The sequence below is a fragment of the Tympanuchus pallidicinctus genome, unplaced genomic scaffold (genome assembly GCF_026119805.1).
Source record: "Tympanuchus pallidicinctus isolate F22 unplaced genomic scaffold, pur_lepc_1.0 scaffold38, whole genome shotgun sequence".
NCBI classification, from domain to species: Eukaryota; Metazoa; Chordata; class Aves; order Galliformes; family Phasianidae; genus Tympanuchus; species Tympanuchus pallidicinctus.
This window is the reverse complement of record NW_026294756.1, coordinates 1,737,319-1,754,324: the sequence shown is the minus strand read 5'-3', so window position 1 is coordinate 1,754,324 and position 17,006 is coordinate 1,737,319. Positions and strand designations below refer to the sequence as shown.

The 17,006-nt window shown below is 40.8% G+C and overlaps 1 protein-coding gene across 4 annotated transcripts in view; it reads left to right on the top strand.

Annotated features, from left to right (window-relative positions):
• The window catches only part of KDM4B (lysine demethylase 4B), an 81,923-nt gene that overhangs the window by 4,556 nt on the left and 60,361 nt on the right, over nt 1–17,006 (top strand). For all 4 annotated transcript variants that reach the window (XM_052699919.1, XM_052699916.1, XM_052699917.1 and 1 more), the window contains exons 2-5: nt 3,741–3,903; nt 5,667–5,842; nt 7,086–7,200; nt 8,593–8,786. In XM_052699919.1, the coding sequence (XP_052555879.1) occupies nt 3,763–3,903; nt 5,667–5,842; nt 7,086–7,200; nt 8,593–8,786 (626 nt within the window). In that variant the 5' untranslated portion in view covers nt 3,741–3,762. The remainder of the gene's footprint in view (nt 1–3,740; nt 3,904–5,666; nt 5,843–7,085; nt 7,201–8,592; nt 8,787–17,006) is intronic.

Genomic DNA, 17,006 nt, shown 5'->3' with positions numbered 1-17,006 from the left:
CGTTTTGGGGCATGTACAAACTCCAGCTTATGCAGCTGATAACAACTCTCCTGTTTGTGAATAGGGATTATGTTCTAGGAGGGGAACTTGTTATAACTGTGCCTTCTGAAAAAGTTTTATCACTTAAGTTTTTTTTCTGTAAGTGGTTCAGAGGATTGAAATGTGGTTTTTTTTGTCTCCTGGTGGGACTGTGGTTCAGTGAGGTGGCTTTGCGTTGCTGCCATAGGAGTCCTACCCTTGTAACTATGCTGCATATGCTCCCCGCTCATCACATTTTGTGGCACTGTGGCATTTGGCACAGGAGAAGAACAAACGGCCATTGATGGGGGCTTGGTAGCTATCCAGGTTGGTACTGCTGCGAAACTTCTCCCTTCTAGCCATGCCCAGCCACCTTGTTTGTTCAGTGTAATTCTGATGGTTGTGGTTCTTTTTCCTGCGGCAGACTGTGATGCTGCTGCTAGAGCATTGCCCACTGCAGCACATTTTGAGCTCTCTGTTGGCGCTGGGTTTTTTTTTTTTTTTTTTTTTTTTCCTTCTTTCTGTTCCTGACTGCGGGTAAAACTGCAAATAAACTGAAAGGCATCCATGAAGCAGATGGCATTGGCGCAGGTTCTGCTCAGGAAGGAGCTTGGGTTTCTCTCTCTGGGCCAGACACATCGGCCCGGCTGCGCCAGTGTTTGTGGCAATTCTGCTCCTGCTTTTAAAAATAGCAGAAGCATTCTCAGTGCGACTGCATTTGAGCACAGATTTGGGGATGGCATCTCTACATGTCTCCAGTGCTCACGTCCCACATCTCCAGTGCTCACTTTTCTTCTGTGTTTCCTTGTGGACAGTGCTTTCTTCAGTAACCCACACTCAATTATGGCTGCCCTGAGCTGGGTGCCAGTTGGCCCAGAGGGCTTCCATCAGGGACAGGAGGTGCTGGTTCCTATTTTTATGTTTCTGTAAAAAATTTGTGTAGTAAATTGCTTGTGCACAAATGCATTAGATGTTTCTTTTTCTAAAATATGGACCACAAAGTGTAGCAAAATCCTTTCTGTATGGCAGGATTGGGAATTTCTTCAGGCAGGGCTGCACTGAAGATGAAAGTGATTGGTAGAGGTTGCCCCTCTACTCTGTGCTGGTGAGGCCTCACTTGGAGTGCTGCATCTAGATGTGGAGTTCTTAGTACAGGAGAGATATGGAGCATGTCTGGAAGAGGGCCTCAAAAATGATCTATGGAATGGAACACCTGTCCTGTGAGGTCAGGCTGAGAGAGCTGGGGTTGTTCAGCCTGGAGAAGAGAAGGCTCTGAGGTATCTAAAGGGGAGCTACAGGAAAGAATGGGAGTGACTGTTTAGCAGGGTCTGTGGTGATAGAAGAAGGGGAAGTAGCTTCAAGCTCAAGGAGGGTAGACTTAGGTTAGATACAAGAGAAAAAAAAAATCTTGCACAGCAAGGGTGGTGAGGTGCTAGAATAGATTGCCTAGTGGTGTGGGTGATACCCCATCCCTGGAGGCTTTCAGGGTGGTGCTGGATCAGGCCCTGGGCAACTTGACTGAGCTGTGGCATCCCTGTTCATTGCAGGGGAGTTGGACTAGGTGTCCTTCAGAGGACCCTTCCAACTCTAAGGATTCTATGATTCAAGAGAACAGAGGACAGTGACTTCTGGCAGAAATGTGGTTGTTCCTGGCACTTGAGGTAAGGAGTGAAGGGTTTTGCCCAAAAAGGTTTTAGTTCCAAGCCCTACAGAACTGTAGTGGTCAGGAATCGGACTCTGGAGCCCCTCAAAAGCAGCTCCCTACAGCAGCTGCACAGAAGAGCACCCAGGGGGACCAGAACATCTCCAGGGAAGGAGACCCCAGCTCTCCGTGCCGCGCTCACAGCACAGAAGTTCTTCCTCATGTCCCTATGGAACTCCCCGGGCTCCAGTCTGTGCGCGGCGCTCCTCGTCCTGGCGCTGAGCACCACCGAGCAGAGCCCGGCCCCATCCTCCTGACCCCCGCCCTCCACATATTGATCAGCGCTGATCAGATCCCTCCCAGCCTTCCCTTCCCCACGTGAACAGCCCCAGGGCTCTCAGGCTGTCCCCATCAGGAGGTGTTCCAGGCCCCCACCATCTCTGCAGCCGTTCCCCGTCTGCCTGGAACTGGGCAGCCCAGCTCTGGGTGCCGTGCTCCAGCTGTGCTTCCCCGGAGCAGAGGGGAGGAGAACCTCCCTGCCCTCTGGCTCTGCTCTGTGCAATGTACCACAGGGAACCATTGGCTGCCTTGGCCGCAGGGCGCACTACTGGCTCGTGGTCACCCCATTGCCTGTCAAGACAAATGAGTTCATTTGCCTCTGAAAGGAAGAGTGTTTTACCCTATTAGAATTGTAAAGGAAACCTCGGTGTTTCTGGAGATCTGGGTGCTGCGACTGTGTAGTTTTTGGTAATTGCGGGATGGGCTCTGGAGAAATAGATGTGTTCCGTGCTCACTGATTAAAGCCATGATATGGCAGCCTGTCTCTCTGTTTGCTAACACAGAGAGTACTTTTAGTAGGATCTGGAATACTTCTTCATTAGGTCGAAGTCGATTTAAATTCAACCCCGCTTGTGTTGCTGGCAGCTGATGTTGAGTGTGGCCGCTCTTAGAGGGCGCCCCGCGGTGCCCTCTGCTGGCAGCACCAACGCTGCACCGGATCCACTCCGACGCGGAGCTGCTGCGACTGAACTGCCGTTGAAACTTATTGTTTGCATTCTAAGTTTCTAGGATAGCCTGATAAAAGTCTGTTTTCAAAATGGTGATTTCATCCTGAATTGCTTCGGGTTCTTTTTCCCTGCCAATTTTGAAATAATTGAACAATTTGGCTTTTCATGTTGGAAGGCACTTTGACGTTACACTTTTTTTTTTTTTTTAATGAATTGCCTGGCACTTTTCTTTGTGCAAATGCAAACAACGTGTAATGACACCACCTTTTAAAAAAGATCCTGATGTAATGTTTTATGTAATCTAGCATGGCAAAAAAAACCAAAACAAAACAAAAACAAAAAAAAACCAGAGGAAATACTGGCTAATACATTTCCCAGAGCTGGTGAGTTGTTGTTGTTGTTGTTTTTTTATTTTTGTTGAAACTAAATATAAAATCATTCAGATGGGAAGCTTTGAGGGACAGCTAGTTCCATGTGTGCTGACATATGTTGGAGGTAGGGAGGAGTTTGTTCTTCACTACCGTTCTGGTGAGGCACAGTTTCAGATGATGAATGGAAGGGGCCAATATTAAGTCTCTGAGATATATTTAGGCAGCACTTGAACTCTCAAGTGATACTGGTGTTCCTGTCATATTCCGCAGTTGTTTCCTCTGTGTAGGCTTGGTTACGCAGCTACAAATGCACTCACGTTAGTGCGGCATTCTCCTGTATGGAAGTGAGAAGTCAGCACTGTGAAGGCAGCTGTTTTAGAAATGAGTGCTGTCACATATTTCAGCTTTGAATGCCTTGACAGAAGACAGTAGTGAAATGGGAGAAAACCTTGTGGAGTTTGCTGATACTTCGCTCTTCTTAGAGCCCTGCAAACAAATAGACATTTGGATTTTTGATCAGAAATCCTTCATATCCATGTTAGAGTTTTCTGCTTTTAAATACTTCCTTGGAGAGTGGGAGGAGAGAGAAATCCCAAATATTGCTACCTTTCTATGAAATTCAATAAAGCATGTAGAAAGAAAATAATGATTAATTACTGTTTGTTTTTTTTTTTTCCTTCCTGATTTGTTTTCACTGCTTAGGTGCTGCCACCCTCCTGAAAATATGGGGTCTGAAAACCCAAGTCCACAGAATCCTGGCTGTAAGATTATGACCTTTCGTCCCACCCTTGAGGAGTTTCGGGACTTTGGGAAATACGTTGCATACATTGAATCACAAGGAGCTCACCGAGCAGGGCTTGCCAAGGTGAGTTCACCCCGTTCTGGGAGTTGAAGGCTTTCTGAAGAATGCCTTCCTGAGGCTCTTTTGCCAAAGCACCTGTGCAGTGGTATCACTCAGAAGTAGTGTTCTTTTGTGTAGTCAAGTTTTTTAAAATTTTATTTCCAATCTCTGCATTTTGATTTATCAATAAAATAGAGGCAAAGATGTTATGGTCCTTTCACAAGAGTGAAATAAGCGTGTAGTTAAACTATATGTATTTCTGATCCCCAGTGGGAAAACAAAAACATTCTCAGCCCTTACAGAGATCAGTTAAGGGTACTGCCATGTCCCAAGTCTATTGCTGAAAATAGAGACGATGGTAGCCAAGGTCCTCAAGGAGCTCTGAGGTTTTCAGCTTCCTCAGATTGTTGGGTAAAGCATCAAGTTTTTCAGGTCTGCTTAGGGTTGGATAGGGAATTGGGTCTGAAGTCACATCTATATGCATGGGTGCAGACTTCTTACTCTTAGCTTTTTTATGCCCTAAGCAACTACTTTGTGCTAACTTGAATCTGGACCTGTAAATGTGACATGCAGGTATGTGTTCCCCAAAAGCACCGGAAAACCCTGCAGCTAGCTCTGAAACCTCTTTCCAGCTTTCCTTCCCATCCATGTCTTTACATTGAAGCTGATGAAACATTATGAGAACTCTTCATGTTATACTTTAAAATCCCAGTGCATGACATGAAGCATATGACATGCCGCTTGGGAAAGAAAAACAGCTAACTGTCTAGGATTGTTTCTGTAGTAGTGTCATGTTGCTCTATAGCTGAGAGAGCATTTGTTCTGACAAAGTAGTTGTTAAACTTGGTATTTAGCAGAATCTAATAAAGCACAGCAGAGAAGTAAAGCTTTAGGGTGTGAAATAGTAATGATTTCTTTTAAAATAGGTCAATTACTGTTTTTATTGCAGTCATAAGTAGAGCAAAGTACTGATAAAAGGCTGTCTGTGAAATGTTTCCTTGTCCACTCAAGTGTACTGGCAATTATGTTTCATGGGTTGGCTGAGGTATTTTAATAAAGGTTGTTGGTGAATTGCTGATGTTATAGAGAAATGACTTCCTGTAGGACTAAATCTCAGCATTTCAAGTTATTTTTTCTGTTTAATTTATTGCAGCTACCGTTTAGAGCCGTGTTATAGCAGTAGAGCTCATCATATCCTAAAGGAACCATCGCTACAAAAATCACTAACTTCACATTCTCATAATGTTTTGGGTTCGGGTTGTTTTTTGGGTTTTCTTTTTTTTTTTTTTTTTTTTTTTTTTTTTTTTTTGTCAATTCTTCCACCAAATTAGACTGTGGATACATATATATATTATTTTTTTCATTTCACTTGCACACTGGATGTTCACAGATGTGTCCCTGTAATCCAGAAACACCCACAGGAATAATGGAACAGGATCTAATAGAAGGTATCCCTGCACGTGGCAGGCTTTGGGACTGGGTGGTCTTTAAGGTTCCCTTCCAATCCAAACCTTGCCATGATTCTGTGATACCATTTGTGATTGTGAGCCTTCCTAGTTTAAAAAACAAACAAATAAAGCAAAAACAACATCCTCCCTCTTTAATGTTTCTGATCTTCTAGATGCAGTAGTAATGTAGACCGAGGTGAAAGAATTTGGTTGGTTATTTGAGATGCTGCTGTTATCAGATAACATATAGCAGCAGGATGAAATATCTTCTGTTTAAATTTGTTTAACTCGGTAGAAATTGTTGGCCTGTTTTGAAGATTTTTGTGTTTTTATTTCCAGGTGATTCCTCCCAAGGAGTGGAAGCCCAGAAAAACCTATGATGACATAGATGATATGGTTATCCCAGCTCCCATTCAGCAGGTGGTTACTGGCCAGTCAGGATTATTTACACAGTACAATATACAGAAGAAACCCATGACTGTGGGAGAGTACCGGCGTCTGGCTAACAGTGAGAAGTATGTCAGTGTTAAGTGTGCTTCCTTTGTGAGTGGAAGAGTAGCACAGTAAATCTTTCTTTCCGACAGCAAGCTGGAAAGAAAATACAATCAGCTATATTAAATAGAAAGCATTTTGAAGCAAACAACATTTTCTTGATAATTGACCTCCAGAATTTCAAACCAGTAGATAATTTCATGGCTTTTGGTGTGCATCTTTGATCTTTTTCTCAGAGTTGGTATAGAAAGTTTCTTTGAAGTCAGCATCTGACTAAGGCTGTGCCTGAAGACAATGACTTAAGGCTCTAAGGAGAGCTCCCAGTCTGTTAATTGTTATTCTGGAAAATATGTTTCAGTGCTCAGATACAAATGCGAGTGCGCTTGAGTGTGTGAGTGTCTTCTGAAGAGCCTGGGAATGTTGCAGAACACTTCAGTTAACTGGGAGGAGCTAACCCGTACAAGCTGCGGTTGCATCATTCTTACAGAGTCATTTTCCCAGAGCTCTGGAATATTTCAAGTTTTAACTCAAGCATTACTGACAACATGCAGTCAACTTTGAAATATTGCTAACGCAGCCTATAAGGGTGCTTTACCTGTGTTCAGCAAACTGTAATAACTTCATCTCGCGCGTTGCTAGGATGAGGATTTGATGCTTCATGTAAGTGCTCATCCAGTTTGTCAGTATGCACTAAGAGGTTTTGTAGGAAGATTTAAAAGGCAGTAAATGTGATGAATTTGAATAGAATTAAAAATGTAATACATCTTCAGCAACCTCTCGAGTGTGTGTGCTTTGAATGTGAACTTATTTTTATGGGCAATAGAAGATGAAGAGAGAAGAGGTTTAAAAGCACAAGTTGCAGGACTAGAAACAAAAACACTTGTGTTTTGTGCTTTGCCGTAAACATGCATTGCAAGAACTTTAATCTGATTTACTTTTTTCTTTGCCTTTTTTCTCTTTCTTACTGATTTTTTTACACTCATATAATGTAATTTGTTATATAATAACAGATTTAGATAATTTGCTGATTATTTGTACATTGCTTTGAGATAATGAAATGGAAGATACGATAAAAGCATGTCCAATTTTACTGTGCTGTATATAATCTGCTGCCTAAACTATAGTTTTTTCTGATGCTGACTAGTAGGAGTGTTAGCAGGTGTTCACAGTGCTGAGAAATGCACTCTTCTTGTCAGCCGTTTGTCTGTCTGTAGTGAGAGTGCCGTAGGGCTTCTTGCTTCCTTGCCTCCTCTGTGTTCTTTTCAGATATTGTACGCCACGCCATCAAGATTTTGAAGACTTGGAGCGCAAGTACTGGAAGAATCTCACTTTTGTCTCACCAATTTATGGGGCTGATATCAGTGGCTCTCTGTATGACACAGTAAGTGAGGCTCCTCATTAATGTGTGTTTTTGCTGAACCCATTAGGGAACAGTGATTTAGAATTTGCTTCAAAGGCAATGAACTTAAAGCTGTGCCTGTAGTTATCTTTGGAGTAGAATGGCCTGTTGTCTGGAGTGTTGTCTAACTGCCCACAGTATAAACTCTCTTGGTATAAAAGTGTCTCTCTATTATCATTATGGTTTAGTGTGGATTTAATTGGAAGGAACTTAGATTCTGAAGTCACCACAGCCATAGACCTCAAAGTTACCCAGTATTTGGTGCTGTGATGAGTATCATGTACTTGTACAAGTTTTTGGAGAAGCAGTTTCTTCATGTACAGAATGTATATTGTTTCCTTCAGTTAACTTCAAGTTCCCCTAAACAGAAATTAAATAATTGGATTACCAATGACATCTAAAGAACATTTCCTGTTGTCTGATTACCAATACTGCTGCAAGCATTAAATTGTTGGAATAATGGAAGTCTCTCTGCACTTCTTTTCATCTCCACTTACAGCTGCTTCCTTTCTTCAGTTCTTTCTCTCCTGCCTGTTTTTTTTTGTTTGTTTGTTTGTTTTGTTTTGTTTCTAGTTTGATATAGAAAGTTTAAAGATTGAGCAGTTTGTTTCACTTTCTAGCTGTTAGTCCAGGAAGCAGTACGGAGCTGGGGTTGCTTGCATATGTATCAGCTACTTACCTGCATGTTAAGCACACCAGAGAAGGGACATGAAAGGAGGTGGTTTGCTTTTAGAGATAGTAATAGGCAAATCTGTAGGCAATTGCAAGGTTAAAGATTTTTATCAGTTTTTTTTCTATTCTTTATTGAAGTAGAGAAAACCAATAGCCAGTTTTAGAACCCTTCCTATTATTACTTTTTTTTTTTATTTCTGATAAATACTGATAATTACTAAACCAGCTTCCCTATTCTTTATCTGAAGCACTGAGCTCATGTAGAGGCCTCTGCCTCATAGGCCACATTTCAGTCTAGTTGTTCTGGTCTGCTTATACATACTCATCAGGTGAAGAACATCGGGGTGGAATGCCAATGAGAGAAGCATATTTTACCCTTAGTTTATCTCACATTTATTAGTAGATCAGTTAATGAATGGTAGAGTACCAGAGTGAACGTGCCTCTTCAGAGAACACAGTGAGAAGATAGTAATCAATCCCTTTACCAAAAGTAATAGTAATGCATCCTTTTCGTGATTATTGATGAAAGTTAATAGTAAACCTTCCGGAAAAAGGTAGAATTAAATTAATGCAAGTAAATGGACCTTCAGAATAACACTAGGATATCCACATGTTAAGGCAACAAAAGGAAGCTGTAGGCTGTTGCTGTGCTGTACCAAGTCCTGATGTGCTCTAAAGCAAAACTTTTACTTTGAATTATAGGATGTGGAAGAATGGAATATTGGCAATCTGAACACCCTGTTAGACATGGTGGAACATGAGTGTGGTATTATTATAGAAGGTGTAAACACTCCCTACCTCTACTTTGGGATGTGGAAGACAACGTTTGCTTGGCATACAGAAGACATGGATCTCTACAGTATCAACTACTTGCATTTTGGGGAGCCAAAATCCTGGTAAGTGATATCCTGATAGGTAGTAGCTACATACCATTGTCTTGTTGTACTTGGAGACCATGTGGAGTCCTTTTTTCACACCTAATTCCATCAGGCCTACATAATTTCTCACTTCCCAATTCCCCCCCCCCCCCCCCCCCTCTCTTTCTCTACACTTGAAAACAATTTTATTTTCTTTCTGGTTTGACTTGCTTGGCGACTGAACAGCAGAATTAGGAAGGCTTCTTGATATTATGATTAAAAACAGATTTTAGCATTTGGCACATTTTTGGAAGCTAGTGCACAGGAGAGCAAATGATGATAGGAGTGTGTGGATGCTTTTGAAGTAATTCAGTAGTGTTGTTTTTGCACTGTTATGTTGGTAGGGGATTTCAGTTACTTTAAAAGTTCCATTTTTTAAGTTTATAAATATACTTTCAACTCCAGAGACAAGGTAGGCTGAAGTATTCTTAGAATGGTAAGCATTTTTCAACACTGCTGATGCATAAACTAGTTGGAAATAACTTTCCACAAAAGTAGTTAATAGATAAGGATGAAATTGAGAAGCTAGCAGATTTGGAGTAAGTTAGCAAGATCCAGTATTTTTTTTTTTTTCTAAAACTTCTTATTTAAAAATATAACCAGAGAGACTTAGTTAACCCAGAAGAGCTTTGCTGAAGATCTTGATGTGACTAATAAATATTGACATTTAAGCTCTAATTTGCACACAAATGTCAGTGTGGAACTGCTGTCATTATGCCCTGGCACTGGCAGACAAGACCCTCCCAACTCTCTGTAATATGAGTCCCCAGTGTCACTGTGTATCTCCAGGCTGTTAGTGTCTGCAGGCATATAAAAGCCAACAATGAAGATCCTGTGATAAATGGATATAATATTCTTCTACAGTCTTGAAAAAGGGTGGAAAAAGGGGCTGGGCTTGAAGCATTCAGCTATCAATGTGCCCTTTAAGAATCTTTTCCAACATGTCAGAAAATTTGTTTTGCCAGCATTTGTGATTCTTTGTTCAGGCAATTAGTTGTACAAGGATTTTGCAGAATCACTTATGCTACCTCTGTTAAGCGAGTTGGATTTCAAGAAACTTGGATTTTAAATGAAATGGAGCATGCTTTCATCTTAGATTTTCAATTTTTTTTTAGTATGTCTTCAGAGGCAGTTAGATCAAAATTTGATACTCATCTCCAGTAGGTGGTGCCATGAGCACACAAGAACCACTTTTCTTTGCCCAGACAGTGCAGTGACCATCAGCATGGCGTGCCACTTTGGAGTGTCTGTTTCAGCACACGAGAGTTAACTGCTATGAGAGTTGTACAAGCAGCTGGCCTGAGGTTTGCATGATTATCGTGTCGTCATATCTGCCTCTCCTTCCATGCCTGTGTGTTATGATGTTTGCCTGGCCTGTCTTCTGCTCACTTTTTGTTCCGATCCTGCAATAGAGGGTTCTCTCTTTCAAGAAGCAGAAATAAGAACAGGTTACTTTGAAAAGAAAAGCTTGCTCCAACATGAAACTAATGCCTTTACAGCTTAGTAACAAATAAGCTCTCACACTGTGAGCAAAATTTAGAGAACAGATGCTAAATGAAATGTACACTGAGTATTTGTGGCCTTGAACTAGAACTGTATAAAACTTAGGAACTTCATGTCATAGAATTGAATTGCTCAGGTTGGAAAAGATCTTAAAGATCATCAAGTCCAACCGCAACCCTAACCACAGTACCTTAACTCTAACAACCCACTGCTAAACCATGTCCCTGAGCACTACATCCAAATGGTTTTTAAACACATTCAGGGATGGTGACTCAACCACTTAGGCAACCCTGGACAGCCTATTCCAGTGCTTAACAACCCCTTCTTCCTTTCCCTTTCTTTGTCGTTATTGTTGGTGTTGTTTGTTTGTTTTGAGTAATGTGAATAACATTTGGGCGCCAGCATATTGTGTCTATCATAAGGATGATAAACTTATTGCATGAAGCTGTTCTAAACAGTGGCTTTTCCTTATGTTCTTATATATGTTTATTTTCTTCCTTGTGGAAAATACAGATTGCATGATAGAAAAACAAAGAAACCCTTCAAAAAGGAAATCCTCAAACACCTGCGTGTAGCATGGTGTATATGAAGAGGGTAAGAATAAGAAGAACTAAAAACTGTAGATGGAAAATTGTGTCTGACAAATACCAGATCTTAAAAGTTCTCAGTAGCTTTTATTTCTGTCTAATCCTGTTAAGGAATTTGGGGACATGCTAGGGGAACACCTGATTGCTCCCCTAAGAAGAGTTTCAGTTGTTGAAGAATTCAGCTGCTAATACAAATGGAGAAGACAGATCATACAGTCTACTTGAAAGGAGCTCAGATCTTTCTGGTTAGAAGTCAAAGCAAGAATATGCTCTGGACCTGGTTTAGGAGAAGAAAAAAAAAAAAAAAAAGAAAAAGGTATTTTTACCATGCTTAAAAGGGAATGAAGGGGACCTATGCAGCTGTTCTGTAGTTGTATAGGTCTGTTCTGTAGGTCTTTTTCTGGTAACTAGCTGTGTAAACCTTATGCAGTAGGAAAGAAATGAGGATTTTGAGGTTTGACCATGTTTCCTGTTCAAGTGAGCTTCATATCTACATAACTGTGTCATGCAAAAATAGTTGTATTGTGGCAGGATGCCACTGGTGGTTTGGAAGGCCTTAATCTTGTTCCCTGAAGTGTGAGGAAAGAGTATGCCACTTGCCTAAGTAATTTCTTTCTTCTTCTTCACCCTGACTACTTCTGTTAGTAAGTTCTTAAGCTCTTCTGTGAAGAAGTGTTGGTTTCTGAGGGGTAAATCTGAATACCGCTTTGAGCAGACCTGTAACTTTGCATCCATGCAAGCAAATGCTGATTTTTCTGGATATGATTGCAGTGATCCCAAAGGTCAGGTGGGGGAGCTCTTGGACTTCAGTGACTAAATGCCAGTGGTGCAGCCTGGCTTACCTCAAGGATGGTTGAAATATTCGTTGTTTTTTTTTTTTTTTCCCTGGCACTACCTCGGTAAAAATCTTCCCAGCTTCCTTCATCCGTTTTATAGACTCTTTGATTCTAACATTGATCATCTTAGAAACACCTCAGGGAATAGCAGAAGTGTGGAGAGTTATGGAGTCTACCCGTTTGGGGTTGAGCTCTATAGTAAGAGACAGCATTACTGTTTAGCTGTCAAAGATTTTTGCATATTGGTAGTATTTTACCCCCAAATTGTCTGTTAAAAGCATAACGCTTTCTTCATGTCTCTCATAAATTATCTTAGGCTATTTTAATTTGAGCCATGTAACCAAAACCCTACTTTGCTGAATAGTGAATAGGAATGGTGAGAGGCCATCAGTGCTATTTTGTTATAAATGTAAGGTGTGAAAGGATTTGGGCCATTTGAAAGTGCTTCCCAGATCTCATTTAAGTGAGTTTGGCAAGAAATGATCATGTTTATTTTCTATGGGAGAGGTAGAAGTGACTTTTCAGAGAGGTCTGGATATGGTCAGATCACGAGGAGCCACCCCAGTGGACAAAGATAATCAGAATGAGAAATCACTCTATTTGTAGATCTGAGAAGATAGGTATTGAAGTGTTATTTTGCATGGATCTTTTATTTCTGTCTTTGGAATTCTAGATTATACCTCTTGCAAAACAGAAGCTTTTGGGACTGGAATCAGAATTAAGATAAATGTTTGTTTCAGCAATTGAAGATGGCTTCTTTGTACATTCCAAGAGGCAGCTGCATGGCCATACAATTCCTTGATTAATATCTTTCTTTCACTGCAGAGAAATCCTGCTGCCAGCACTTTCTTGCACTATTCCTTTGCCGTAAACTGAGTGGAACAGACAGTAGCAAAATGAGCTCTAGTGTTGTGTCACTAGGGATGCAGGTTAAAATACTGTTCACTGCTAAGTGAAGCGCTTGAGTAATGAAGGGTCATCCAGTGATGGGGGGAAAGCTGAGGGGGTAATGGAAGAAAGCTTTTTTCCTTCTTCCACTCTCATGAAATGATTCTGTGTTTGTAGATTGCATTGCATTTATATCTTTTGTCTCCTAACAAGAGGAACAAGCACTGTTGTCGTTAACCAGTGTAACTGCTGATGCAGAGTTACCTATCCTGCCTCTTTCTGAAGTTGATCCTCTTCTTTGTTGCACTCCTTCGAGGGTATACGCATCTGGTCTACCAGTGTAGTCACACTGCTGTTGATTTAACTGCAAAATAAGTCAGATTAGATTAAGGAGGTAACCTGGAAGTTGTGGGCAGTGTCCATCAAATGTATCACGAATTTGTTGTGTAACTTCATTTTAAGCTTCTCAGGCAGGGAGCTGCCAGGCTGAGTCTGTTGCTTGCTTGTTCCTCAAATTACAAAGAAATGTTGCTCTCGCATTAGTAGCTCAATTACAACTTTTTCATGGTCTGTTTTCTTCTGTTGTTTTTTTTTTCCACCAGAAGTTTGAATGTATCTCATTTTGCAGCCCTATATTAAACCTCTTGTGGTAGGAGTTTTTGGTGTATCAATTATACATATGATATATAATTACCTTATACATTCATATGCTGAGATCTAAAATTGAGCATATTGTCAAGAGATGCTAACAGAAGACTGATTTTTATAGTGACAGAAGCAACAAAACTGAATGCCAAGTCTTAATACTTCATGTTTATTACAGCATTTTACTGAGGAATGTATGCATCACAACTCTTGGAATTTGAAAAGCATATCTTTAAACACTGAAATACTCTGCCATCATTTCATTTCATCTCAGTAAAATAGTGAGTGTACGTACATGCTCTCTCCTGGTATAAATTATGGTCTTGCATATCATTTATGTGGGTTCTCTTCCTGTGTTATATACAGGTTATTGTTTTACACTCCTGAATTGCTGTAGCAGTAATAATCACATTTGGAGGAACAAAGTGGTCTGATACTGCCAAACCAGCAGAGTAGCTGCTAACTTTACAGAGTGGTGAACAGTGCAAGTTCCATTGCTTAGATACTTTGTGACTAATTTTGCCATATAGCAGCAATGTTAGATATATTTTTGTAAGTATTAATGCAACGTTACTCTGTATAATTTCTTAGAAACTGGGCTCAGCTTTGAAGTTGTACTGTCTTCTCTTCAAACACTCTCCTATTGAAAACAGGTCATGCCTAATCTGTTTGCTATCAGATATCAGACTTCTGCCAGATCAACAGTTTATGAAGATTTAAGGACAAATTACCAAATGAATTTTAAAATAATATGGCAAGATAAAAGCAGTGGTCACGTACAATTGCATTTTAAGGCCCACTTGAAAAGTTCTGTCTTGTAGAAGTATCAACACCATTTGCTTGAAGATCTGTAGAATTACCTAAAAACTTTATTGATTAATTAATTGGTACTTTCTTTCCTCGGGTTCTCTGGAGGACTGTCTGTATGTCCTTCATACAGAAAGGTAGGTCTTTCTGTATGAGCTGAGGAAAACAAGTACATGGGAGGACTAGCTTATAACATCTACACTGAAGTAAATGTGGATTATGTTACTGATGCCACTGTCAGTAGGGAAACATCACATTTTCTGAGAGTGATATAATGGGGAGATTTAAAGCAAAACATGTTTGTTCCCCTGAGAGTGGATAGGAGAGGGACCTTGTTTTTTTTGGCTAACGGCATATCCTAAAGCAGCTGCAAACACGCAAGTGCTGAGGATCTTACTGCTGATTTTATTTTTCATTATTGTCTTAGGAAGCGCTGCAGCTGTCTTAGTCAGAAATCTTGTCGTATCCTCCCCCTGGCATAAAAAAAAAAAAGTTGATCCCTGGAAAACTGTCTTGGGGAAATAAAATGACCCAATACAGTCACAGAGATTAACTCTTCAGGTTTTATCATTCCTCATTTTCAGTTCAGGATACTAGGTCCTTGTCCCCATTTTCCCTGTGTGGTATTCTGCACCATCTCTCTGCTTTAACAGACTCTCACATATGTTGCAGTTTGTTGTGAACTCAGTGTAATCTCATATAGAGCAGCTGGATTGATACTGAGATGTATAGCAGCGGGGGGGAAGGGCATTTGTCCCTTGCATCATTTATTGCCTTCTCACTGTCACATTCCCCCAGGGAGCCATTGCACAAGGCAGCTGCATCACTGAATTGGTAAGATGTGATTAGAAATCTTGATTATTAGGATCTCAGTAACCCTTGCACCCTGGAGATCCTTGAGTTTCTTAAAGGTTGATTAGCTGGAATCACATAGGGACTTTGCCCTTGAGGGAACTCAGGACTCTGAATTTGTTATGCTATGACTTTTCATTTTGCTCCATGCAGAGGATGGATGTATCTCTCTCTATATATAGATATCTGATTTTTATTTTTTTCAAATTTTTTGCAGCGTTCTCCCCCACCCCCTTGATCCCCAAGTTCTGCATCAGCTTTCCATGGGAAGTGTATGAGGCTGCCTTCTTCTGAAGCGTGTGCACATTTCCTGTTTGTGTGTTCCACTCTTGACAGTAGAGATTAATGGGCTTGTTGGGGTGGAGTAGAGGAGAAAGGAAAGGCAGGGGAAGGCCATTTGGCAGTGATGGGTTCCTTGCAGCTCACAAATTTCCTTCCAGCTTCTGCTATCCCATGTAATCTCTTTTACAGCTTTGCAGTTTTGGAGTGAAAAAGAGTAGAATTTATGGCGATGGTTGATTTATAGATTAACAACAACACCATTTACTCTCAGGCAGACTTGGCAATGCGAGACGCTTTTCTACTGGAAAAAAAAAAAAAAAAAAAAAGGATAGAGGAAAGAACAGTGATATTCATTAAAAGAAATAAAATGAAAGTGAGATAAAGTATGACTAGGCAGAGCAGCTTTTCACTCTATCTGTTCTACAATCATGAGGTGGAAGCTGCTTTGGAACTGGATTTCTAGACTGAGAATCCGTGTGCATGTTGATTTGCTCTGAGATTTGTGAAAGGAATGATATATTGAGATGAAGAGTTACATTCCCCTGTGATTCACTGATAAATGAGAGCAGTGCCGTGGCAAGTTATTAATACAGCCTTTCAAGCTTCATATACTGCAGTCATTAGTTAATCAATACAAGCCACACTCTGCTAGTGATTCTTGAACAAGACTTCCTCTGGGCCCGAGAGTACTGTTTGTCCTCCAGGTGGAGCTGTGGCTGAAGGATGATGTAACTCTCATTAAAGCAGGAGTGGTGCATGTTGATAATCTGCTATAAAATTCCAGGAGATTGGTGTGTTGTAGGGATTGGATTGGTTTTAATGTAGTTAAGTCATCAAACCAAACTATATGAAGAATCATGAGCTCTGGCTTGTATTAAGGGGATTATCCTCCAAATCAGATGCTTGCAGTTGGAGTAGTGGAAATTTTTCTTTTTAATAGACTTGGATTTTTGTTGTGTTGTAGATTATTAAAAGGTAATTTTTCCTGATGCAAAGGAGGCACGCTATTCTGGGGTGGTTGGACTTGCATGTTGCCTGTCTTCACCCACTGTTATCTAACTTTGAGGAAAAAATGCCACGAAGGTCAGGCCAGACTATTGGATCAATGGGATCAGTGGTGGAAATTGTCTGAAGAGGGACTGTTGCCCTGTAAGAATGAGTGCACTGACCTCAGCCTCGGGCTGTTTGTATGCATCTGGTACTCCTCCTTTCTCTCAGCTCTGCTATGTTTGTGCTTTTTTTTTTTTTTCCTTCTCCCTCCAACTGAAGTCCTTTGCTCTTTCCATTTGTCATCCTTATTCCTGCCTAAATCTACTGCAGAAGACACATGTTAGTATGTACACTGCCATTTTATTTTTCAATCTGTGCATTTTGTATCTATTTCCGTTGTGTATGTGTTCAATATGCTTGTTGAAATTAAACTCTTAGAGATTGGGGCGGCCCATCTGCCAGTGGTTGTAGTGAAAGTAGCGAAGTAGAGATTCCTCTGATCTGTAATTCGTCTTTATACCCTTTCATAATGATCTTGAAAGGTGACAATACAGATCTGTGATCTCATTCCTATCTTTGCAACAGTGTCTTCAAGTGGGCTCCTGCTCCTCTGATGCAGTGTTCAATGTGTGTGGCTGGTTTCACCAGCACTAATAATTCATTGCAGCTCAGTAGACCCACTCTGCATTGAGAGAAACATGCCTTTGATCCAAGAAGGCATCCACTTTCGCTGAAAGTCATTCTTGTGTTTTGAAAGAGTCTGCTCAAAGCTGAGGCCTGATTTGAAATGAAGATCTGTGGAAGTCTGA